Source organism: Bombina bombina, chromosome 10, assembly GCF_027579735.1.
Source record: "Bombina bombina isolate aBomBom1 chromosome 10, aBomBom1.pri, whole genome shotgun sequence".
NCBI classification, from domain to species: Eukaryota; Metazoa; Chordata; class Amphibia; order Anura; family Bombinatoridae; genus Bombina; species Bombina bombina.
Genome location: NC_069508.1, coordinates 95,582,492 through 95,607,400, shown reverse-complemented (window position 1 = coordinate 95,607,400; position 24,909 = coordinate 95,582,492). Strand labels below are relative to the sequence as shown.

General features: G+C 42.7%; 1 protein-coding gene across 1 annotated transcript in view; it reads right to left on the bottom strand.

Moving 5' to 3' along the window:
* Positions 1 to 24,909, bottom strand: part of LOC128640819 (afadin- and alpha-actinin-binding protein B-like) — a 99,690-nt gene that overhangs the window by 3,933 nt on the left and 70,848 nt on the right. The window contains exon 2 of the mRNA XM_053693243.1: positions 1,257 to 1,377. Coding sequence (XP_053549218.1) covers positions 1,257 to 1,377 — 121 coding nt within the window. The remainder of the gene's footprint in view (positions 1 to 1,256; positions 1,378 to 24,909) is intronic.

Here is a 24,909-nt window from a genome sequence, read left to right as displayed (position 1 = left end):
AAAGGATAAGCGGTGGACTACATGTTCGGTGTGTCTGAAACTCATATCCTTCTACTGAAGGTGGGAAATTGCAGACACTTACTATGTGCCACAATAATGCTCTAGTACAGGGGTGGGCAACTATCGGCCTTCCAGATGTTATGGACTACATATCCCACAATGCTTTGCCAGCATTAGGGCTGAAAGAACATTATGGGAGATTTAGTCCAAAACATCTGGGAGGGCCAATAATTGCCCACCCCTGCTCTAGTACTATTAGGAGGATAGCAATTCACCAAAACAAAAAATTTGCAATTTTCACTGTAGTTTGGAACATGAAAAATGTTTTTGATGACACTATTGGATATATACCGGGCTAGCAAGCATATAGCAAGAATAAAAGTTAACCTCTTGAGTGCAAAAGACGGCTCAGAGCTGTCGCTAGCACTCACCTACCTTGAGAGCAATCTGGGGGCTCCCATCAACTCCCACCCCGGCGATCAGGCCTGTATAGTGACAGGCATCCCGTTACGTGCAGTGACGTCAATGGACAAGATAGGGAAAGGGGGCATGCTACTTAGAAGCCTGTACCTCAGGCATCTAAGCAGCTACAGACCCCCAAGACCCACCGTTGAAAAAGTAATCGCCTAACCTTTCCAACGGTATAGGTCTTGGGGATCGGCGGGGGGAGAAATTTAAAAAATAAAAAATAGTAAAAAAACAAACAAAATAAATCCAGCTTAACACTCAAAGGGTTAAAACAAATTTTTAAAAAAGGGCCAGTAAACACCTTAAAATTACAAGACATTTCTCTTTTGCTGCTATAGATTAACATTTTGCAGTCTTAACATTGTTAAAATAAATTAACATACTTTTTACTGCACTTCTTTTTAATAGCTACCATTTTCCTTATATGGAGAAGCCAATCCAGAATTTAGTCCACATGCAACAAGGCTAGTAAGTCATAAAGTTAATTGTTTTGCAATTATCTGATAAAGCCAATAAGGAACATATATGTAACAGAGCCAGTCTTGAGAGGTCAGCAAGGTGCGTTCTTCAAATTAGAAATTGTTCAATTTTCAGAGCTAAATTACATGAAAAAGATGGCAAAATAAATCAAAAATATATTGCAAAGGGTTTTCATTATGCATAACTAAACAATTAACATAAAAATCTCAAGTTGTTAACTGTCCCTTTAAGAGTTTCCCTTTAATATTATTACATATCGAGCAGAAGGTTGCACTAATGTACTGGGCAAGTAAAAGGTTTCCAGTTACCTGTCCCTTTGAGACTGGTTGTGTTCTGTAGGAGTGGCAGGCAGGATTTTTCGTGAAGACGAGTAGTGCTGTTTATTTTGATTTGATCGACTGTGAAGCTTTTGAACGTCTTGCTCAGGACCTGGTCATATTTAAGAAAATTAAAAACAAGAAGCAATATAAATATCATTTTAAAAAAAGTGATTACATTTTCAACAAAAATTAAAGGGACAGTCAACACCAGAATTTCTGTTTAAAAAGATAGATAATCCCTTTATTACCCATTCCCCAGTTTGGCATAACCAACAGTTATATTAATATACTTTTTACCTCCGATTACCTTGTATCTAAGCCTCTGCAGATTGTTCCCTTATCTCAGTTCTTTTGTCAGACTTGCATTTTAGCCAATCAGTGCTGACGCAAATAACTCCAGGGGAGTGAGCACAATTTTATCTATATGACGCACATGAACTAGCACTTTCTAACTGTGACAAACTATCAAAATGCACCGAGATAAGAGTCGGAATTCAAGGGCTTAGAAATTAGCATCAGTCTACCTAGGTTTAGCTTTAAAAAAAAAAGAATATTAAGAGAAAAAAAGAAAATTTGATGATGAAAGTAAATTGAAAAGTGGTTTAACCCCTTAAGGACCAACGACGTACAGGGTACGTCCTTGGTCGTTAAGGACATTTTTTTTGTAGGACGTACCCTGTACGTCGTTGGTGTTTGAAAGCGGTGGAAGTGATCCTGATTGCTTTCATGTTATTGCAGTGATGCCTCAATATTGAGGCATCCTGCAATAACATATTTTAGCCATCCGATGCAGAGAGAGCCACTCTGTATCGGCCATCGATGGCCATGATCGATGGTGGGTGGGAGCCGATGTGGGCGGCCATCAATGGGAGGAAGGAGTAAGAGGGGGGCGGGATCGTGGGCAGAAGCTACACTATGGCACATTTAATGTTGTACATACGGTGGGATAAAGAACTGGGGAGGGTGGTAATTATTATCTAAGGGATCTGGGAGGCTGGATATTGGGGGGGGGGTTAGCTACACTACAGCAAATTTAACCCCCCCCCATAATTTTAAGGCAAACTGGGTACTCAAGATGGCGCACAATAAGGTAGAGGACGAAGGTTAGAGAGCTGTTTGGTGGGGGGGAATCAGGGAGGTGGGGGGGGGGGATCCTACACAGCAGAATTCTTTTTTTTTTTTTTTAAGCAACAAAAAAAAACCACCCTTTTATTTTAGTACTGGCAGACTTTCTGCCAGTACTTAAGATGGTGGGGGAGGGAAGAGAGCTGTTTGGGAGGGATCAGGGGGTGGGATGTGTCAGGTGGGAGGCTCATCTCTACACTAAAGCTAAAATTAACCCTGCAAGCTCCCTACTTAACCCCTTCACTGCTGGGCATAATACACGTGTGGTGCGCAGCAGAATTTAGCGGCCTTCTAATTACCAAAAAGCAACGCCAAAGCCATATAAGTCTGCTATTTCTGAACAAAGGGGATCCCAGAAAAGCATTTACAACCATTTGTGCCATAATAGCACAAGCTGTTTGTAAATAATTTCAATGAGAAACCTAAAGTTTGTGAAAAAAGTTGTGAAAAAGTGAACAATTTTTTTTATTTGATCGCATTTGGCTGTGAAATGGTGGCATGAAATATACCAAAATGGGCCTAGATCAATACTTTGGGTTGTCTACTACACTAAAGCTAAAATTAACCCTACAAGCTCCCTAATTAACCCCTTCACTGCTGGGCATAATGCACGTGTGGTGCGCAGAAGCATTTAGCGGCCTTCTAATTACCAAAGAGCAATGCCAAAGCCGTATAAGTCTGCTATTTCTGAACAAAGGGGAACCCAGAGAAGCATTTACAACCATTTGTGCCATAATTGCACAAGCTGTTTGTAAATAATTTCAGTGAGAAACCTGTGAAAAAAAACTGTGAAAAAGTGAACTTTATTTTTTATTTGATCACATTTTTGCGGTGAAATGGTGGCATGAAATATACCAAAATGGGCCTAGATCAATACTTTGGGATTTTTTCTAAAAAAAAAATATACATGTCAATGGAATATTCAGGGATTCCTGATAAATATCAGTGTTCCAATGTAACTAGCGCTAATTTTGAAAAAAAGTGGTTTGGAAATAGCAAAGTGCTACTTGTATTCATTGCCCTATAACTTGCAAAGAAAATGTAAACATTGGGTATTTCTAAACTCAGGACAAAATTTAGAAACTGTTTAGCATGGGTGTTTTTTGGTGGTTGTAGATGTGTAACAGATTTTGGGGGTCAAAGTTAGAAAAAGTGTGTTTTTTTATTTTTTCATCATATTTTATAATTTATTTTTATAGTAAATGATAAGATATGATAAAAATAATGGTATCTTTATAAAGTCCATTTAATGGCGAGAAAAACGGTATATAATATGTGTGGGTACAGCAAATGAGTAAGAGGAAAATTACAGCTAAACACAAACACTGCAAAAAATTAAAAATAGCCTTGGTCCCAAACGGAACAGAAAATGCAAAAGTGCTGTGGTCATTAAGGGGTTAAAACTGCATGCCCTATCTGAATCATGAAAGTTTAATTTTGACTAGACTATAACTTTAAAGTACCATTAAATGCAAACGTAGGACTGCATAATCAACAAATGCATAATAAAATGCAAAAGGAATTAGTCTGAATTTCAAATGAGCAGTTATCTCAGTTGTACAAAAATGCATATATGCATATTTTTATATGGGTGTACACATTCACTGCATATACAAAGATTGCGCACATTATGATAATGATAGTGAATTAGAAATTGGCATGCTCCGAGTCATGAAAGTTTAAAGGGACAGTAAAGTCATAATTGGGAATTCATGATTTAGATAGATCATACAATCTTAAACAACTCTCCAATTTACTTCTATTATTTAATTTGCTTCCTCCTCTTGTTATCCTTTTCTGAAAGGCTTATCTAGGTAAGCTCAGGAGCAGCAAAAAACCTAGGTTCTAGCTGCTGATTGGTGGCTGCATATATATGCCTATTGCCATTGGCTCACCTATGTGTTCAGTTAGAATCCAGTAGTGAATTGCTGCTCCTTCATCAAAGGATTCCAAGAGAATTAAGTAAATTTAATAGAAGTAAAATGGAAAGTTGTTTAAGATTGTATGTTCTACCTAAAAAATTTGGGTTTCATGTCCATTTAATTTTAGTGTTCCTTGGGTGTGTTCACTACCTTGGCTGTTATTCAAAATCTGCCATATTTGCAGTATGCTAGTATTACCTTTTCATTGGAATGACCTTGGCACATATATACCACTGACAGCAAGAATTTTCTATTACAGGACATTATTCTTGATGCTTTTCACAACTCATATGTAAGGATACACTGCTCAATAGGGGGGGGCACATTTTATCTGGCAGCTGTGTTTATAGCAACACTATATATTAGTTGCAGAACACTGCTGGCATAGACTGCTAAAAACACATTCACACTAAGTTATCAACACACCTAGGTTTAGTCTTCAGCAAAGGACACCAAGATAACAAAAACAGAATTTATGTTTACCTGATAAATTACTTTCTCCAACGGTGTGTCCGGTCCACGGCGTCATCCTTACTTGTGGGATATTCTCTTCCCCAACAGGAAATGGCAAAGAGCCCAGCAAAGCTGGTCACATGATCCCTCCTAGGCTCCGCCTACCCCAGTCATTCGACCGACGTTAAGGAGGAATATTTGCATAGGAGAAACCATATGATACCGTGGTGACTGTAGTTAAAGAAAATAAATTATCAGACCTGATTAAAAAACCAGGGCGGGCCGTGGACCGGACACACCGTTGGAGAAAGTAATTTATCAGGTAAACATAAATTCTGTTTTCTCCAACATAGGTGTGTCCGGTCCACGGCGTCATCCTTACTTGTGGGAACCAATACCAAAGCTTTAGGACACGGATGAAGGGAGGGAGCAAATCAGGTCACCTAAATGGAAGGCACCACGGCTTGCAAAACCTTTCTCCCAAAAAATAGCCTCAGAAGAAGCAAAAGTATCAAACTTGTAAAATTTGGTAAAAGTGTGCAGTGAAGACCAAGTCGCTGCCCTACATATCTGATCAACAGAAGCCTCGTTCTTGAAGGCCCATGTGGAAGCCACAGCCCTAGTGGAATGAGCTGTGATTCTTTCAGGAGGCTGCCGTCCGGCAGTCTCGTAAGCCAATCTGATGATGCTTTTAATCCAAAAAGAGAGAGAGGTAGAAGTTGCTTTTTGACCTCTCCTGTTACCAGAATAAACAACAAACAAGGAAGATGTTTGTCTAAAATCCTTTGTAGCATCTAAATAGAATTTTAGAGCGCGAACAACATCCAAATTGTGCAACAAACGTTCCTTCTTCGAAACTGGTTTCGGACACAAAGAAGGCACGACTATCTCCTGGTTAATGTTTTTGTTAGAAACAACTTTTGGAAGAAAACCAGGTTTAGCACGTAAAACCACCTTATCTGCATGGAACACCAGATAAGGAGGAGAACACTGCAGAGCAGATAATTCTGAAACTCTTCTAGCGGAAGAAATTGCAGCCAAAAACAAAACTTTCCAAGATAATAACTTAATATCAACGGAATGTAAGGGTTCAAACGGAACCCCCTGAAGAACTGAAAGAACTAAGTTGAGACTCCAAGGAGGAGTCAAAGGTTTGTAAACAGGCTTGATTCTAACCAGAGCCTGAACAAAGGCTTGAACATCTGGCACAGCTGCCAGCTCTTTGTGAAGTAACACAGACAAGGCAGAAATCTGTCCCTTCAAGGAACTTGCAGATAATCCTTTCTCCAATCCTTCTTGAAGAAAGGATAGAATCCTAGGAATCTTTACCTTGTCCCAAGGGAATCCTTTAGATTCACACCAACAGATATATTTTTTCCATATTTTGTGGTAAATTTTTCTAGTTACAGGCTTTCTGGCCTGAACAAGAGTATCAATAACAGAATCTGAGAACCCTCGCTTTGATAAGATCAAGTGTTCAATCTCCAAGCAGTCAGCTGGAGTAGGACCAGATTCGGATGTTCGAACGGACCTTGAACAAGAAGGTCTCGTCTCAAAGGTAGCTTCCATGGTGGAGCCGATGACATATTCACCAGATCTGCCTACCAAGTCCTGCGTGGTTACGCAGGAGCTATCAAGATCACCTACGCCCTCTCCTGATTGATCCTGGCTACCAGCCTGGGGATGAGAGGAAACGGCGGGAATACATAAGCTAGGTTGAAGGTCCAAGGTGCTACTAGTGCATCTACTAGAGTCACCTTGGGATCCCTGGATCTGGACCCGTAGCAAGGAACCTTGAAGTTCTGACGAGAGGCCATCAGATCCATGTCTGGAATGCCCCACAGTTGAGTGATTTGGGCAAAGATTTCCGGATGGAGTTCCCACACCCCCGGATGCAATGTCTGACGAATCAGAAAATCCGCTTCCCAAGTTTCCACTCCTGGGATGTGGATTGCAGACAGGTGGCAGGAGCGAGTCTCCGCCCATTGAATGATTTTGGTCACTTCTTCCATCGCCAGGGAACTCCTTGTTCCCCCCTGATGGTTGATGTACGCAACAGTCGTCATGTTGTCTGATTGAAACCGTATGAACTTGGCCCTCGCTAGCTGAGGCCAAGCCTTGAGAGCATTGAATATCGCTCTCAGTTCCAGAATATTTATCGGTAGAAGAGATTCTTCCCGAGACCAAAGACCCTGAGCTTTCAGGGATCCCCAGACCGCGCCCCAGCCCATCAGACTGGCGTCGGTCGTGACAATGACCCACTCTGGTCTGCGGGAGGTCACCCCTTGCGACAGGTTGTCCAGGGACAGCCACCAACGGAGTGAGTCTCTGGTCCTCTGATTTACTTGTATCTTCGGAGACAAGTCTGTATAGTCCCCATTCCACTGACTGAGCATACACAATTGAAATGGTCTTAGATGAATGCGCGCAAAAGGAACTATGTCCATTGCCGCTACCATCAAACCTATCACTTCCATGCACTGCGCTATGGAAGGAGAGTAACGGAAGGAAGTATCCGACAAGAGTTTAGAAGTTTTGTTTTTCTGGTCTCTGTCAGAAAAATCCTCATTTCTAAGGAGTCTATTATTGTTCCCAAGAAGGGAACTCTTGTCGACGGAGATAGAGAACTCTTTTCCACGTTCACTTACCATCCGTGAGATCCGAGAAAGGCCAGGACTATGTCCGTGTGAGCCTCTGCTTGAGGAAGGGACGACGCTTGAATCAGAATGTCGTCCAAGTAAGGTACTACAGCAATGCCCCTTGGTCTTAGCACCGCCAGAAGGGACCCTAGTACCTTTGTGAAAAATCTTGGAACAGTGGCTAATCCGAAAGGAAGCGCCACGAACTGGTAATGCTTGTCCAGGAATGCGAACCTTAGGAACCGATGATGTTCCTTGTGGACAGGAATATGTAGATACGCATCCTTTAAATCCACCGTGGTCAAGAATTGACCTTCCTGGATGGAAGGATTGTTCGAATGGTTTCCATTTTGGACGATGGAACCTTGAGAAACTTGTTTAGGATCTTGAGATCTAAGATTGGTCTGAACGTTCCCTCTTTTTTGGGAACTACGAACAGATTGGAGTAGAACCCCATCCCCCGTTCTTTTAATGGAACAGGATGAATCACTTCCAGAAGATAACCTTGGAAGACTATTTCTAGCGCCCAAGGATCCAGAACATCTCTTGCCCAAGCCTGAGAGAAGAGAGAGAGTCTGCCCCCCACCAAATCCGGTCCCGGATCGGGGGCCCGCATCTCATGCTGTCTTGGGAGCAGTGGCAGGTTTCTTGGCCTGCTTTCCTTTGTTCCAGCCTTGCCTTGGTCTCCAGGCTGGATTGGCTTGAGAAGTATTACCCTCCTGCTTAGAGGACGTAGCACTTGGGGCTGGTCCGTTTCAGCGAAAGGGACGAAAATTAGGTTTATTTTTGGCCTTGAAAGACCTATTCTGAGGAAGGGCGTGGCCCTTGCCCCCAGTGATATCAGAGATAAACTCTTTCAAGTCAGGGCCAAACAGTGTTTTCCCCTTGAAAGGAATGTCAAACAATTTGTTCTTGGGAGACACATCCGCTGACCAAGATTTTAACCAAAGCGCTCTGCGCGCCACAATAGCAAACCCAGAATTTTTCGCCGCTAACCTAGCCAATTGCAAGGAGGCGTCTAGGGTGAAAGAATTAGCCAATTTAAGAGCACGAATTCTGTCCATAATCTCCTCATAAGAAGAAGAATTACTAATAATCGCCTTTTCTAGCTCATCGCACCAGAAACACGCGGCTGTAGTGACAGGGACAATGCATGCAATTGGTTGTAGAAGGTAACCTTGCTGAACAAACATCTTTTTTAGCAAACCTTCTAATTTTTTATCCATAGGATCTTGGAAAGCACAACTATCTTCTATGGGTATAGTGGTGCGCTTGTTCAGAGTAGAAACCGCCCCCTCGACCTTGGGGACTGTCTGCCATAAGTCCTTTCTGGGGTCGACTATAGGAAACAATTTTTTAAATATGGGGGGAGGTACGAAAGGTACACCGGGCCTGTCCCATTCTTTATTAACAATGTACGCCACCCGCTTGAGTATAGGAAAAGCTTCGGGGGGCCCCGGGGCCTCTAGGAACTTGTCCATTTTACATAGTGTTTCTGGAATGACCAGATAATCACAATCATCCAAATTGGATAACACCTCCTTAAGCAGAGCGCGGAGATGTTCCAACTTAAATTTAAAAGTAATCACATCAGGTTCAGCTTGTTGAGAAATTTTTCCTGAATCTGAAATTTCTCCCTCAGACAAAACCTCCCTGGCCCCCTCAGACTGGTGTAGGGGCCCTTCAGAAACAATATCATCAGCGTCCTCATGCTCTTCAGTATTTTCTAAAACAGAGCAGTCGCGCTTTCGCTGATAAGTGGGCATATTGGCTAAAATGTTTTGATAGAATTATCCAATACAGCCGTTAATTGTTGCATAGTAAGGAGTATTGGCGCGCTAGGTGTACTAGGGGCCTCCTGTATGGGCAAAACTGGTGTAGACGAAGGAGGGGATGATGCAGTACCATGCTTACTCCCCTCACTTGAGGAATCATCTTGGGCATCATTTTTACTAAATTTTTTATGACATAAATCACATCTATTTAAATGAGAAGGAACCTTGGCTTCCCCACAGTCAGAACACAATCTATCTGGTAGTTCAGACATGTTAAACAGGCATAAACTTGATAACAAAGCACAAAAAACGTTTTAAAATAAAACCGTTACTGTCACTTTAAATTTTAAACTGAACACACTTTATTACTGCAATTGCGAAAAAGTATGAAGGAATTGTTCAAAATTCACCAAAATTTCACCACAGTGTCTTAAAGCCTTAAAAGTATTGCACACCAAATTTGGAAGCTTTAACCCTTAAAATAACGGAACCGGAGCCGTTTTTATATTTAACCCCTTTACAGTCCCTGGAATCTGCTTTGCCGAGACCCAACCAAGCCCAAAGGGGAATACGATACCAAATAATGCCTTCAGAAAGACTTTTCTATGTATCAGAGCTCCACACACATGCAGCTGCATGCCATGCTGTTCTCAAAAACAAGTGCGCCATACCGGCGCGAAAATGAGGCTCTGACTATGATTAGGGAAAGCCCCAATAGAATAAAGTGTCTAAAACAGTGCCTGCCGATATTATTTTACAAAAAATACCCAGATTAAATGATTCCTCAAGGCTAAATAAGTGTAAATATGATCGATTTAGCCCAGAAAATGTCTACAGTCTTAATAAGCCCTTGTGAAGCCCTTATTTACTGTGTGAATAAAAATGGCTTACTGGATCCCATAGGGAAAATGACAGCTTCCAGCATTACATCGTCTTGTTAGAATGTGTCATACCTCAAGCAGCAAAAGACTGCTCACTGTTCCCCCAACTGAAGTTAATTCCTCTCAACAGTCCTGTGTGGAACAGCCATGGATTTTAGTAACGGTTGCTAAAATCATTTTCCTCATACAAACAGAAATCTTCATCTCTTTTCTGTTTCAGAGTAAATAGTACATACCAGCACTATTTTAAAATAACAAACTCTTGATTGAATAATAAAAACTACAGTTAAACACTAAAAAACTCTAAGCCATCTCTGTGGAGATGTTGCCTGTACAACGGCAAAGAGAATGACTGGGGTAGGCGGAGCCTAGGAGGGATCATGTGACCAGCTTTGCTGGGCTCTTTGCCATTTCCTGTTGGGGAAGAGAATATCCCACAAGTAAGGATGACGCCGTGGACCGGACACACCTATGTTGGAGAAATCAAATGTGACAATAGCATAGGGAACAAAACAAAATTAATGCTTACCTGATACATTTCTTTCTTTCCTGGGATGGAGAGTACACTATTTCATACCAATTACTAGTGGGAATTCAGGGGGAGGCAAAGAACACCCCAGCAGAGCTGGGATGTCACTTCCATTATCCATAATCCCCAGTCATTCGGCCAAAGGAAAATGGAAATAGAAGATGACAGAAGGGTAAGAGGTGCCTGAGGTTTATTACACAAAAACTGCCATCTTAAAATTAAATTAAGGGTGGGTTGTGGACTCTCCATGCCAGGAAAGAAAAATGTATCTGGTAAGCATACATTTTGTTTTCTTTCCAATGGCATGGAGAGTCCAGTATTTCATTCCAATTACTAGTGGGAACCAATACCCAAGCTATAGAATCACAGATGCCCTCTCCTGCTTGATACGAGCTATGACTCGTAATGGAGGGAACAGAAGAGCAAGACTAAAGTTCCAAGACACTGCCAGAGCGTTGATCCGAGTGACTTATGGATCTCTTGATCTTGAACCGTACCTTGGAGACTTGGCGTTTAGAGGTGACGCCATCAAATCCAACTTTGGAACCCCCCACCTTAGGGTAATTATTGTGAACACCTCACTCCTCAGGATGAAAAGTTTGTTCAGAAAATCGCTTCCCAGTAGTCCACCCCTGGGATGTGGATGGGAGAGAGGAGACATTTGTGAGACTATCCACTGTAGAATGCGAGTCACCTCCTTCATGAACGAACTCCAAGTTCCACCCTGGTGGTTGTATGCCAGAGGAGATATTGTCCAATTGGAATCTGATAAACCGGATCGAAACAAGTTGAAACCAGGCTGATAAAGCATAGAAGATTGCTCTCAACTCTAGGATGAGTAATGGAAAAGACTCCTCCTCTTGAGTCCAAAAACCCTGAGCCCTTAAAGAACCCCAAACTGCTCCCCAGCCCGAAAGGTTGGCATCTACAGTCACAATCACCCAGGATGGTCCCAGGAAACATGAAACCTGAGACAGAAGGTCCTGCAACATCTACCAAGATAGAGAGTCTCTTGATATGGGACCTAGAACTAACCTCTGCGAGAAATCTGAGTGGTTTCCATTCCATTGTCTGAGCAGGCATAACTGAAGAGATCTCAGATGGAATCGAGCAGAAGGGATGTCGTCCATGGAGGCAACCATGAGACCAGTTACCTCCCTACACTGTAGAGGACTGGAGAGGCAAGAAAGAAGAATAGATTTTCTGACATCCGTCAGAAAAATCTTCATGGAAAGATAGTCTATAATCGATTCCAAGAAACACACCCTGGTGTCTGGCACCAGGGAGCTCTATTCCAGATTCACCTTCTGTGTCGGACTCCAGCTACCTCAACTAGGTAGCTCCACCAAGAGTGTCCTTCCTGTCCCTGGAACTTGCAGCTATAAAGCTGAGAGAAGTGATTATAGCCAGAGCCCACCCAAATAACCAGACAAAACCAGTATTCAGGTGGAACAAGAACATCTTTATTGTGAAGCACACACACTTATATAGACCCAGCTCATCTTGATAAGGGTCTTATCTGACCTCCAGATCTCCCACCATTCCGCCCCTCTAGACAGGCTGGTGCCCCTCCATAGTGTCCATAGGCCTAGTGGTACAGAGGTTGTTATTCCGGCAGAGCTGCGGCACTTCCAGGGTGTCGTTGGAAAGCCCTCAGTGCCCAGATGCCACAGTCCAAAAAATGACAAGATCCGTTGCTGGGAGCCAGAGCGATCAAACCTAAACCAGGAAAGCCAGGGGAAGTAGGGGTGCTTGTGACCTAGGCCCTAAAAGGAAATCCAGCCCCAGCAGTTGGAAACGAACCAACAACCCTATAGATGCAATACAAGCCATCCTCAATAGGGAAAAAATGAATACCTAAATAAAGTCCATTCACCACATATGTTATTACAAAAAAACTATTATTAGACTAGGAACAAAGAATGTCACATTAGAAAAATATCTCCTCAACAGAAGAAATATTCTAAATTCGTATTCCTATATCTAAATTCTAGAAAACATAATATATTCTTACCTGATAAATTTCTTTCTTTGTTGACACAGTGAGTCCACGGATCATGTTAATTGCTGTTGGTAATATCATTCCTGACCAGCAGAAGTAGGCAAAGAGCACCACAGCAAAAGCTGTTAAATATCACTCCCCCTAACCACAATCCCCAGTCATTCGACCAAAGGGAAAGGAGAAAGGAAGCAATCTAAGGTGCAGAGGTGTCTGAAGTTTATAGAAAAGCAAACTGTCTGAAAAACAGGGTGGGCCGTGGACTCAACGCGTCAAGAAACAAAGAAATTTATCAGGTAAGAATAAATTATGTTTTCTTTCTAATGACACGGTGAGTCCACAGATCATCTTAATTACTGTTGGGAACCAATACCCAAGCTAGAGAACATCGATGATAAGGGAGGGACAAGACAGTTAACCTAAACAGAAGGCACCACTGCCTGAATAACCTCTCCCCCCCCAAAGAAGCCTCTGCTGAAGCAAAAGTATCAAATTTGTAAAATTTAGAAAAAGTATGCAAAGATGACCAAGCCGCAGCCTTGCAAAGCTGATCTACAGAAGCTCCATTTTTGAAAGCCCAAGAAGATAAAACAGCCCTTGTGGAATGAGCCCTGATTCTCTCAGGAGGCTGCTGACCAGCAGTCTCATAAGCCAAGCGAATAACACTCCTCAACCAACAAGAAAGAGAAGTAGCCGTAGCTTACTGACCCTTACGCTTCCCAGAAAAAACAACAAATAAAGAAGACGACTGGCGAAAATCCTTAGTTGCCTGCAAATAATATTTCAATGCACGAACCACATCCAGGTTGTGCAACAAACGCTCCTTATGAGAAGAAGGATTGGACACAACGAAGGAACAACAATCTCTTGATTAATATTCTCATCAGAAACAACCTTGGGAAGAAAACCCAAAGCAGTATGCAGAACTACCTTATCAGATTAAAAAATAAGAAAAGGTGATTAATACTGTAAGGCTGAAAGCTCCGAAACTCTTCAAGCTGAAGAAAACACAATTTATGCTTACCTGATAAATTTATTTCTCTTGTGGTGTATCCAGTCCACGGATCATCCATTACTTGTGGGATATTCTCATTCCCAACAGGAAGTTGCAAGAGGACACCCACAGCAGAGCTGTTATATAGCTCCTCCCCTAACTGCCATATCCAGTCATTCGACCGAAAACACGCAGAGAAAGGAGAAACCATAGGGTGCAGTGGTGACTGTAGTTTAAATGAAAAAATTACCTGCCTTAAAATGACAGGGCGGGCCGTGGACTGGATACACCACAAGAGAAATAAATTTATCAGGTAAGCATAAATTGTGTTTTTTCTTGTAAGGTGTATCCAGTCCACGGATCATCCATTATTTGTGGGATATCAATACCAAAGCTAAAGTACAAGGATGAAGGGAGGGACAAGGCAAGTACTTAAACGGAAGGTACCACTGCCTGTAAAACCTCTCCCCCAAAAATAGCCTCCGAAGAAGCAAAAGTATCAAATTTGTAGAATTTTGAAAAAGTATGAAGCGAAGACCAAGTTGCCGCCTTGCAAATCTGTTCAACAGAAGCCTCATTTTTAAAGGCCCAAGTGGAAGCCACAGCTCTAGTAGAATGAGCTGTAATCCTTTCAGGAGGCTGCTGGCCAGCAGTCTCATAGGCTAAGCGGATTATGCTTCTTAGCCAAAAAGAAAGAGGTTGCCGAAGCCTTTTGACCTCTCCTCTGTCCAGAGTAGACAACAAATAAAGCAGATGTTTGACGAAAATCTTTAGTAGCTTGTAAGTAAAACTTTAAAGCACGAACCACGTCCAGATTGTGTAATAGACGTTCCTTCTTTGAAGAAGGATTTGGACACAAGGGTGGAACAACAATCTCTTGATTGATATTCTTGTTAGATACCATCTTAGGGAAAAACCCAGGTTTGGTACGCAGGACTACCTTATCCGTATGGAAGATCAGATAAGGAAAATCACATTGTAAAGCAGATAACTCGGAGACTCTACGAGCCGAGGAAATAGCTACCAAAAAAATAACTTTCCAAGATAAAAGTTTGATATCTATGGAATGAAGAGGTTCAAACGGAACTCCTTGAAGAACCTTAAGAACCAAAATTTAAGCTCCATGGGGGAGCAACAGGTTTAAACACAGGCTTGATTCTAACCAAAGCCTGACAAAATGCCTGAACATCTGGAACATCTGCCAGACGCTTGTGCAAAAGAATAGACAGAGCAGAAATCTGTCCTTTTAAGGAACTAGCTGACAATCCTTTTTCCAAACCATCTTGGAGAAAAGATAATATCCTGTGAATCCTAACCCTTGGATTCACACCAATAAAGATATGTACACCATATTTTATGGTGAATTTCCCTGGTGACAGGCTTTCGTGCCTGTATTAAGGTATCAATGACTGACTCGGAGAAGCCACGCTTGATAAAATCAAGCGTTCAATCTCCAGGCAGTCAGTCTCAGAGAAATTAGATTTGGATGGTTGAAAGGACCCTAAAGTAGAAGGTCCTGTCTCAGAGGCAGAGTCCATGGTGGAAAGGATGACATGTCCACCAGATCTGCATACCAGGTCCTGCGTGGCCACGCAGGCGCTATTAAAATCACCAATGCGCTCTCCTGCTTGACCTTGGCAATCAGATTTAGGGAGCAGAGGAAACGGTGGAAACACATAAGCCAGGTTGAAAGACCAGGGCGCTGCTAGAGCATCTATTAGCGTCACCTTGGGATCCCTGGACCTGGATCCGTAACAAGGAAGCTTGGCGTTCTAGCGAGACGCCATGAACTCCAGTTCTGGTTTGCCCCAACGATGAATCAATTGTGCAAACACCTCCGGATGGAGTTCCCACTCTCCCGGATGAAAAGTCTGACGACTTAAAAAATCCGCCTCCCAGTTCTCTACACCTGGGATATGGATAGCTGATAGGTGGCAAGAGTGAGTCTCTGCCCAGCGAATTATCTTTGAGACTTCTAACATCGCTAGGGAACTTCTTGTTCCCCCTTGATGGTTGATGTAAGCCACAGTCGAGATGTTGTCCGACTGAAATCTGATGTACCTCAGAGTTGCTAACTGAGGCCAAGCCTGAAGAGCATTGAATATCGCTCGTCCAGAATATTTATTGGAAGGAGTGTCTCCTCCTGAGTCCACGATCCCTGAGCCTTCAGGGAGTTCCAGACTGCACCCCAACCTAGAAGGCTGGCATCTGTTGTTACAATTGTCCAATCTGGCCTGTGAAAGGTAATACCTTTGGACAGATGGACCCGAGATAGCCACCATAGAAGAGAATCCCTGGACTCTTGATCCAGATTTAGTAGAGGGGACAAATCTGTGTAATCCCCGTTCCACTGACTGAGCATGCATAGTTGCAGCGGTCTGAGATGTAGGCGTGCAAACGGCACTATGTCCATTGCCGCTACCATTAAGCCGATTACTTCCATGCACTGAGCCACCGAAGGGCGCGGAATGGAATGAAGAACACGGCAGGAATTTAGAAGCTTTGATAACCTGGACTCCGTCAAGTAAATTTTCATTTCTACAGAATCTATCAGAGTCCCTAGGAAGGAAACTCTTGTGAGTGGGGATAGAGAACTCTTTTCCTCGTTCACTTTCCACCCATGCGATCTCAGAAATGCCAGTACTACATCCATATGAGACTTGGCAATTAGGAAGTTTGATGCCTGTATCAGGATGTCGTCTAAATAAGGGGCCATTGCTATGCCCCGCGGCCTTAGGACCGCCAGAAGCGACCCTAGAACCTTCTTAAAGATTCTTGGGGCTGTAGCTAATCCAAAGGGAAGAGCTACAAACTGGTAATGCCTGTCTAGAAAGGCAAACCTAAGAAACCGATGATGATCTTTGTTATCGGAATGTGAAGATAAGCATCCTTTAAATCCACTGTAGTCATATATTGACCCTCCTGGATCATAGGTAGGATGGTACGAATAGTTTCCATTTTGAACGATGGAACTCTGAGGAATTTGTTTAAGATCTTTAGATCCAAAATTGGTCTGAAGGTTCCCTCTTTTTTGGGAACCACAAACAGATTTGAGTAAAAACCCTGTCCCTGTTCCTCCTTTGGAACTGGATGGATCACTCCCATAACTAGGAGGTCTCGTACACAGTGTAAGAATGCCCCTCTCTTTATCTGGTTTGCAGATAATTATGAAAGGTAAAATCTCCCTTTTGGGGGGGAAGCTTTGAAGTCCAGAAGATATCCCTGGGATATAATTTCCAACACCCAGGGATCCTGGACATCTCTTGCCCACGCCTGGGCGAAGAGCGAAAGTCTGCCCCCTACTAGATCCGTTACCGGATAGGGGGCCATTCCTTCATGCTGTCTTAGAGGCAGCAGCAGGCTTTTTGGCCTGCTTACCTTTGTCCCAGGTCTGGTTTGGTCTCCAGACCGTCTTGGACTGAGCAAAAGTTCCCTCTTGTTTGCATTAGAGGAAGTTGATGCCGCACTTGCCTTGAAGTTTCGAAAGGCACAAAAATTAGACTGTTTGGACCTGTCCTGAGGAAGGGCATGACCTTTTCCTCCAGTGATATCAGCAATAATCTCCTTCAAACCAGGCCCGAATAGGGTCTGCCCCTAGAAGGGAATGTTAAGCAGCTTAGATTTTGAAGTCACGTCAGCTGACCATGATTTAAGCCATAGCGCCCTGCGCGCCTGTATAGCAAAACCAGAATTCTTAGCCGTTAGTTTAGTCAAATGAACAATAGCATCAGAAAACAAAGGAATTGGCTAGCTTAAGTGCTCTAAGCTTGCCAAGTATGTCATCCAATGGAGTCGCTACCTGTAAAGCCTCTTCCAGAGACTCAAACCAGAACGCTGCAGCAGCATTGACAGGAACAATGCATGCAAGGGTCTGTAGGATAAAACCTTATTGAATAAACATTTTCTTAAGGTAACCTTCTAATTTTTTATCCATTGGATCTAAAAAAGCACAACTGTCCTCGACAGGGATAGTAGTAGGCTTTGCTAAAGTAGAAACTGCTCCCTCCACCTTAGGAACTGTCTGTCATAAGTCCCGTGTGGTGGCGTCTATAGGAAACATTTTTCTAAAAATAGGAGGGGAAGAGAACGTCACACCTGGTCTATCCCATTCCTTATTAATAATTTCTGTAAACCTTTTAGGTATTGGAAAAACATCAGTACACACCGGCACTGCATAGTATTTATCCAGTCTACACGATTTCTCTGGCACTGCAATTGTATCACAGTCATTCAGAGCAGCTAAAACCTCCCTGAGAAACACGCGGAGGTGTTCAAGCTTAAATTTAAATGTAGAAATATCAGAATCAGGTTACATCATCTTTCCTGAGTCAGAAACATCACCCACAGACTGAAGCTCTCCTTCCTCAGCTTCTGCATATTGTGAGGCAGTATCAGACATGGTTCTTAAAGCGTCAGTATGCTCTGCATTTCGTCTAACCCCAGAGCTATCTCGCTTACCTCTAAATTCAGGTAGTCTGGTTAATACCGCTGACAGTGTATTATCCATGACTGCCGCCATGTCTTGTAAAGTAATCGCTATGGGCGCCCTAGATGTACTTGGCGCCATTTGAGCGTGAGTCCCTTGAACGGCAGTCAAAGGATCTGACAGGTGGGGAGAGTTAGTCGGCATAACTTCCCCCTCGTCAGATTCCTCTGGTGATCAATTTTTTTAAAGACAGAATATGATCTGTATTGCTTAAAGTGAAATCAGTACATTTGGTACACATTCTAAGAGGGGGTTCCACCATGGCTTTTAAACATAATGAACAAGGAGTTTACTCTATGTCAGACATGTTTGTACGGACTAGCAATGAGACTAGCAAGCTTGGAAAACACTTTAAATCAAGTTAACAAGCAAATATAAAAAATGGTACTGTGCCTTTAAGAGAAACAGATTTTGTCAAAATTTGAAAAACAGTGAAAAAAGGCAGTAAATCAAATGAATTTTTTACAGTGTATGTAATAAGTTAACAGAGCATTGCACCCACTTGCAAATGGATGATTAACCCCTTAATTCAAAAAACGGATCAAAAAAACGATAGACGTTTTTTAACTGACACAACAAACTGCCACAGCCTGCTGTGGCCCTACCTTCCCCAATAAACGACTTTGGAAAGCCTTTGAGCCCTTTAGAGATGTCCTATAGCATACAGGGGACTCCTGAGGGAAGCTGGATGTCACAGTTTGTAATTTTAACTGCAACAACTAACTTTTATACTACAACAGTGGAAAGCCTCAGGAAACTGTTTCTAGGCAAAATTTAAGCCAGCCATGTGGAAAAAACATAATTTATGCTTACCTGATAAATTTATTTCTCTTGTAGTGTATCCAGTCCACGGATCATCCATTACTTATGGGATATTAACTCCTCCCCAACAGGAAGTGCAAGAGGATTCACCCAGCAGAGCTGCTATATAGCTCCTCCCCTAACTGCCATTACCAGTCATTCGACCGAAAACATGCAGAGAAAGGAAAACCATAGGGTACAGTGGCGACTGTAGTTTAATGGAAAAATTACCTGCCTTAAAGTGACAGGGCGGGCCGTGGACTGGATACACTACAAGAGAAATAAATTTATCAGGTAAGCATAAATTATGTTTTCTCTTGTTAAGTGTATCCAGTCCACGGATCATCCATTACTTATGGGATACCAATACCAAAGCTAAAGTACACGGATGACGGGAGGGACAGGCAGGCTCTTTATACGGAAGGAACCTTTCTCCCAAAAACAGCCTCCGAAGAAGCAAAAGTGTCAAATTTGTAAAATTTGGAAAAAGTATGAAGAGAAGACCAAGTTGCAGCCTTGCAAATCTGTTCAACAGAAGCCTCATTCTTAAAGGCCCAAGTGGAAGCCACAGCTCTAGTAGAATGTGCTGTAATTCTTTCAGGAGGCTGCTGTCCAGCAGTCTCATAGGCTAACCATATTATGCTACGAAGCCAAAAGGAGAGAGAGGTAGCCGAAGCTTTTTGACCTCTCCTCTGACCAGAATAAACGACAAACAGGGAAGACGTTTGTCGAAAATCCTTAGTTGCCTGTAGATAAAATTTCAGGGCACGGACTACATCTAGATTGTGCAGCAGACGTTCCTTTTTCGAAGAAGGATTAGGACACAAAGATGTAACCACAATCTCTTGATTGATATTCCTGTTAGTGACCACCTTAGGTAGGAACCCAGGTTTAGTACGCAGAACTACCTTGTCTGAATGAAAAATCAGATAAGGAGAATCACAATGTAAGGCAGATAACTCAGAGACTCTTCGAGCCGAGGAAATCGCCATTAAAAACAGAACATTCCAAGATAACAACTTGATATCAATGGAATGAAGGGGTTCAAACGGAACCCCCTGTAAAACATTAAGAACTAAGTTCAAACTCCATGGTGGAGCAACAGTTTTAAACACAGGCTTGATCCTAGCTAAAGCCTGACAAAAAGCTTGAACGTCCGGAACTTCTGACAGACGTTTGTGTAAAAGAATGGACAGAGCTGAAATCTGTCCCTTTAAGGAACTAGCGGATAAACCCTTTTCTAAACCTTCTTGTAGAAAAGACAATATCCTCGGAATCCTAACCTTACTCCATGAGTAACTCTTGGATTCGCACCAATATAAGTATTTGCGCCATATCTTATGGTAAATCTTTCTGGTAACAGGCTTCCTAGCCTGTATTAAGGTATCAATAACTGACTCAGAAAAACCACGTTTTGATAAAATCAAGCGTTCAATTTCCAAGCAGTCAGCTTCAGAGAAATTAGATTTTGATGTTTGAAGGGACCCTGGATCAGAAGGTCCTGTTTCAGAGGTAGCGACCAAGGTGGACAGGATGACATGTCCACTAGATCTGCATACCAAGTCCTGCGTGGCCATGCAGGCGTTATTAGAATCACTGATGCTCTCTCCTGTTTGATTCTGGCAATCAATCGAGGAAGCATCGGGAAGGGTGGAAACACATAAGCCATCCCGAAGGTCCAAGGTGCTGTCAAAGCATCTATCAGAACCGCTCCCGGATCCCTGGATCTGGACCCGTAACGAGGAAGCTTGGCGTTCTGTCGAGACGCCATGAGATCTATCTCTGGTTTGCCCCAACGTCGAAGTATTTGGGCAAAGACCTCCGGATGAAGTTCCCACTCCCCCGGATGAAAAGTCTGACGACTTAAGAAATCCGCCTCCCAGTTCTCCACTCCCGGGATGTGGATTGCTGACAGGTGGCAAGAGTGAGACTCTGCCCAGCGAATTATCTTTGATACTTCCATCATTGCTAGGGAGCTTCTTGTCCCTCCCTGATGGTTGATGTAAGCTACAGTCGTGATGTTGTCCGACTGAAACCTGATGAACCCCCGAGTTGTTAACTGGGGCCAAGCCAGAAGGGCATTGAGAACTGCTCTCAATTCCAGAATGTTTATTGGTAGGAGACTCTCCTCCTGATTCCATTGTCCCTGAGCCTTCAGAGAATTCCAGACAGCGCCCCAACCTAGTAGGCTGGCGTCTGTTGTTACAATTGTCCAGTCCGGCCTGCTGAATGGCATCCCCCTGGACAGATGTGGCCGAGAAAGCCACCATAGAAGAGAATTTCTGGTCTCTTGATCCAGATTCAGAGTAGGGGACAAGTCTGAGTAATCCCCATTCCACTGACTTAGCATGCACAATTGCAGCGGTCTGAGATGTAGACGTGCAAAGGGTACTATGTCCATTGCTGCTACCATTAAGCCGATCACCTCCATGCATTGAGCTACTGACGGGTGTTGAATGGAATGAAGGACACGGCATGCATTTTGAAGCTTTGTTAACCTGTCTTCTGTCAGGTAAATCTTCATTTCTACAGAATCTATAAGAGTCCCCAAGAAGGGAACTCTTGTGAGTGGAAAGAGAGAACTCTTCTTTTCGTTCACCTTCCATCCATGCGACCTTAGAAATGCCAGTACTAACTCTGTATGAGACTTGGCAGTTTGAAAGCTTGAAGCTTGTATCAGAATGTCGTCTAGGTACGGAGCTACCGCAATTCCTCGCGGTCTTAGTACCGCCAGAAGAGCACACAGAACCTTTGTGAAGATTCTCGGAGCTGTAGCCAATCCGAATGGAAGAGCTACAAACTGGTAATGCCTGTCTAGAAAGGCAAACCTTAGATACTGGTAATGATCTTTGTGAATCGGTATGTGAAGGTAAGCATCCTTTAAATCCACTGTGGTCATGTACTGACCCTTTTGGATCATGGGTAAAATTGTCCGAATAGTTTCCATTTTGAACGATGGAACTCTTAGGAATTTGTTTAGGATCTTTAAATCCAAGATTGGCCTGAAAGTTCCCTCTTTTTTGGGAACCACAAACAGATTTGAGTAAAACCCTTGTCCTTGTTCCGACCGCGGAACCGGATGGATCACTCCCATTAATAAAAGATCTTGTACGCAGCGTAGAAACGCCTCTTTCTTTATTTGGTTTGTTGACAACCTTGACAGATGAAATCTCCCTCTTGGGGGAGAGAATTTGAAGTCGAGAAGGTATCCCTGAGATATGATCTCTAACGCCCAGGGATCCTGGACATCTCTTGCCCAAGCCTGGGCGAAGAGAGAAAGTCTGCCCCCCACTAGATCCGTTCCCGGATCGGGGGCCCTCGATTCATGCTGTCTTAGGGGCAGCAGCAGGTTTCCTGGCCTGCTTGCCCTTGTTCCAGGACTGGTTAGGTCCCCAGCCTTGTCTGTAGCGAGCAACAGCTCCTTCCTGTTTTGGTGCAGAGGAAGTTGATGCTGCTCCTGCTTTGAAATTACGAAAGGAACGAAAATTAGACTGTCTAGCCTTAGGTTTGGCTCTGTCTTGAGGCAGGGCATGGCCTTTAACTCCTGTAATGTCAGCGATAATTTCTTTCAACCCGGGCCCGAATAAGGTCTGCCCTTTGAAAGGTATATTAAGCAATTTAGATTTAGAAGTAACGTCAGTTGACCAGGATTTTAGCCACAGTGCTCTGCGTGCCTGAATGGCGAATCCGGAATTCTTAGCCGTAAGTTTAGTTAAATGTACTACGGCATCTGAAATAAATGAGTTAGCTAACTTAAGGGCTTTAAGCTTGTGTGTAATCTCATCTAATGGAGCTGATTCAAGTGTCTCTTCCAGAGACTCAAACCAAAATGCTGCTGCAGCCGTGACAGGCGCAATGCATGCAAGAGGTTGCAATATAAAACCTTGTTGAACAAACATTTTCTTAAGGTAACCCTCTAACTTTTTATCCATTGGATCTGAAAAGGCACAGCTATCCTCCACCGGGATAGTGGTACGCTTAGCTAAAGTAGAAACTGCTCCCTCCACCTTAGGGACCGTTTGCCATAAGTCCCGTGTGGTGGCGTCTATTGGAAACATCTTTCTAAATATCGGAGGGGGTAAGAACGGCACACCGGGTCTATCCCACTCCTTAGTAACAATTTCAGTAAGTCTCTTAGGTATAGGAAAAACGTCAGTACTCGCCGGTACCGCAAAATATTTATCCAACCTACACATTTTCTCTGGTATTGCAACTGTGTTACAATCATTCAGAGCCGCTAACACCTCCCCTAGTAATACACGGAGGTTTTCCAGCTTAAATTTAAAATTTGAAATATCTGAATCCAGTTTGTTTGGATCAGAACCGTCACCCGCAGAATGAAGCTCTCCGTCCTCATGTTCTGCAAATTGTGACGCAGTGTCTGACATGGCCCTAATATTATCAGCGCACTCTGTTCTCACCCCAGAGTGATCATGCTTACCTCTTAGTTCTGGTAATTTAGCCAAAACTTCAGTCATAACAGTAGCCATATCCTGTAATGTGATTTGCAATGGCCGCCCAGATGTACTCGGCGCTACAATATCACGCACCTCCCGAGCGGGAGATGCAGGTACTGACACGTGAGGCGAGTTAGTCGGCATAACTCTCCCCTCGTTGTTTGGTGAAATATGTTCAATTTGCACAGATTGACTTTTATTTAAAGTAGCATCAATACAGTTAGTACATAAATTTCTATTGGGCTCCACTTTGGCTTTAGCACATATAGCACAGATATCTTCCTCTGAATCAGACATGTTTAACACACTAGCAAATAAACTAGCAACTTGGAAATACTTTTCAAGTAATTTACTATAATATGAAAACGTACTGTGCCTATAAGAAGCACAGAAAAAGTTATGACAGTTGAAAATTAATAAACTGAAAAGTTATAGCATCAAATCTTTGTAAAAAACACAATTTTAGCAAAGGATTGCTCCCATTAGCAAAGGATAACTAACCCTGATAGCAGAGAAAAAAAAATAAAAAAAAAAATAAAATACAGAAATAAACGTTTTTGTTTTTTTTTATCACAGTCAACTACAATCTCACAGCTCTGCTGTGAGTGATTACCTCCCTCAAAACAAGTTTTGAAGACCCCTGAGTTCTGTAGAGATGAACCGTATCATGCAGGGAAGACAAACTTCTGACTGAATTTTTTGATGCGTAGCAAAAGCACCAAAAAAGGTCCCTCCCCCTCACACATAACAGTGAGAGAGATCAGTAAACTGTCATAAATTAAATAAAACTACTGCCAAGTGGAAAAAAATAGTGCCCAAAACATTTTTTCACCCAGTACCTCAGAAAATTAAACGATTTTACATGCCAGCAAAAAACGTTTAACATTAATAAATTGAGTGTTATTAAAAAGCCTGTTGCTAGTCCCTGCAAATTAGGCTAAAGTTTTATGCATACAGTATAATTCCAGTGAAGTGCCATTCCCCAGAATACTGAAGTGTAAAATATACATACATGACAGCCTGATACCAGTTGCTGCTACTGCATTTAAGGCTGAGTTTACATTATATCGGTATGGCAGAATTTTCTCATCAATTCCATTGTCAGAAAATAATAAGCTGCTACATACCTCTTTGCAGATTAATCTGCCCGCTGTCCCCTGATCTGAAGTTTACCTCTCCTCAGATGGCCGAGAAACAGCAATATGATCTTAACTACTCCGGCTAAAATCATAGAAAAACTCAGGTAGATTTTTCTTCAAATTCTACCAGAGAAGGAATAACACACTCCGGTGCTATTATAAAATAACAAACTTTTGATTGAAGGTATGAAACCAAGTATAATCACCACAGTCCTCTCACACATCCTATCTATTCGTTGGGTGCAAGAGAATGACTGGTAATGGCAGTTAGGGGAGGAGCTATATAGCAGCTCTGCTGGGTGAATCCTCTTGCACTTCCTGTTGGGGAGGAGTTAATATCCCATAAGTAATGGATGATCCGTGGACTGGATACACTTAACAAGAGAAAACTAGGCCCCAATAAAGTTTTATCACCAAAACATATATAAAAACGATTAAACA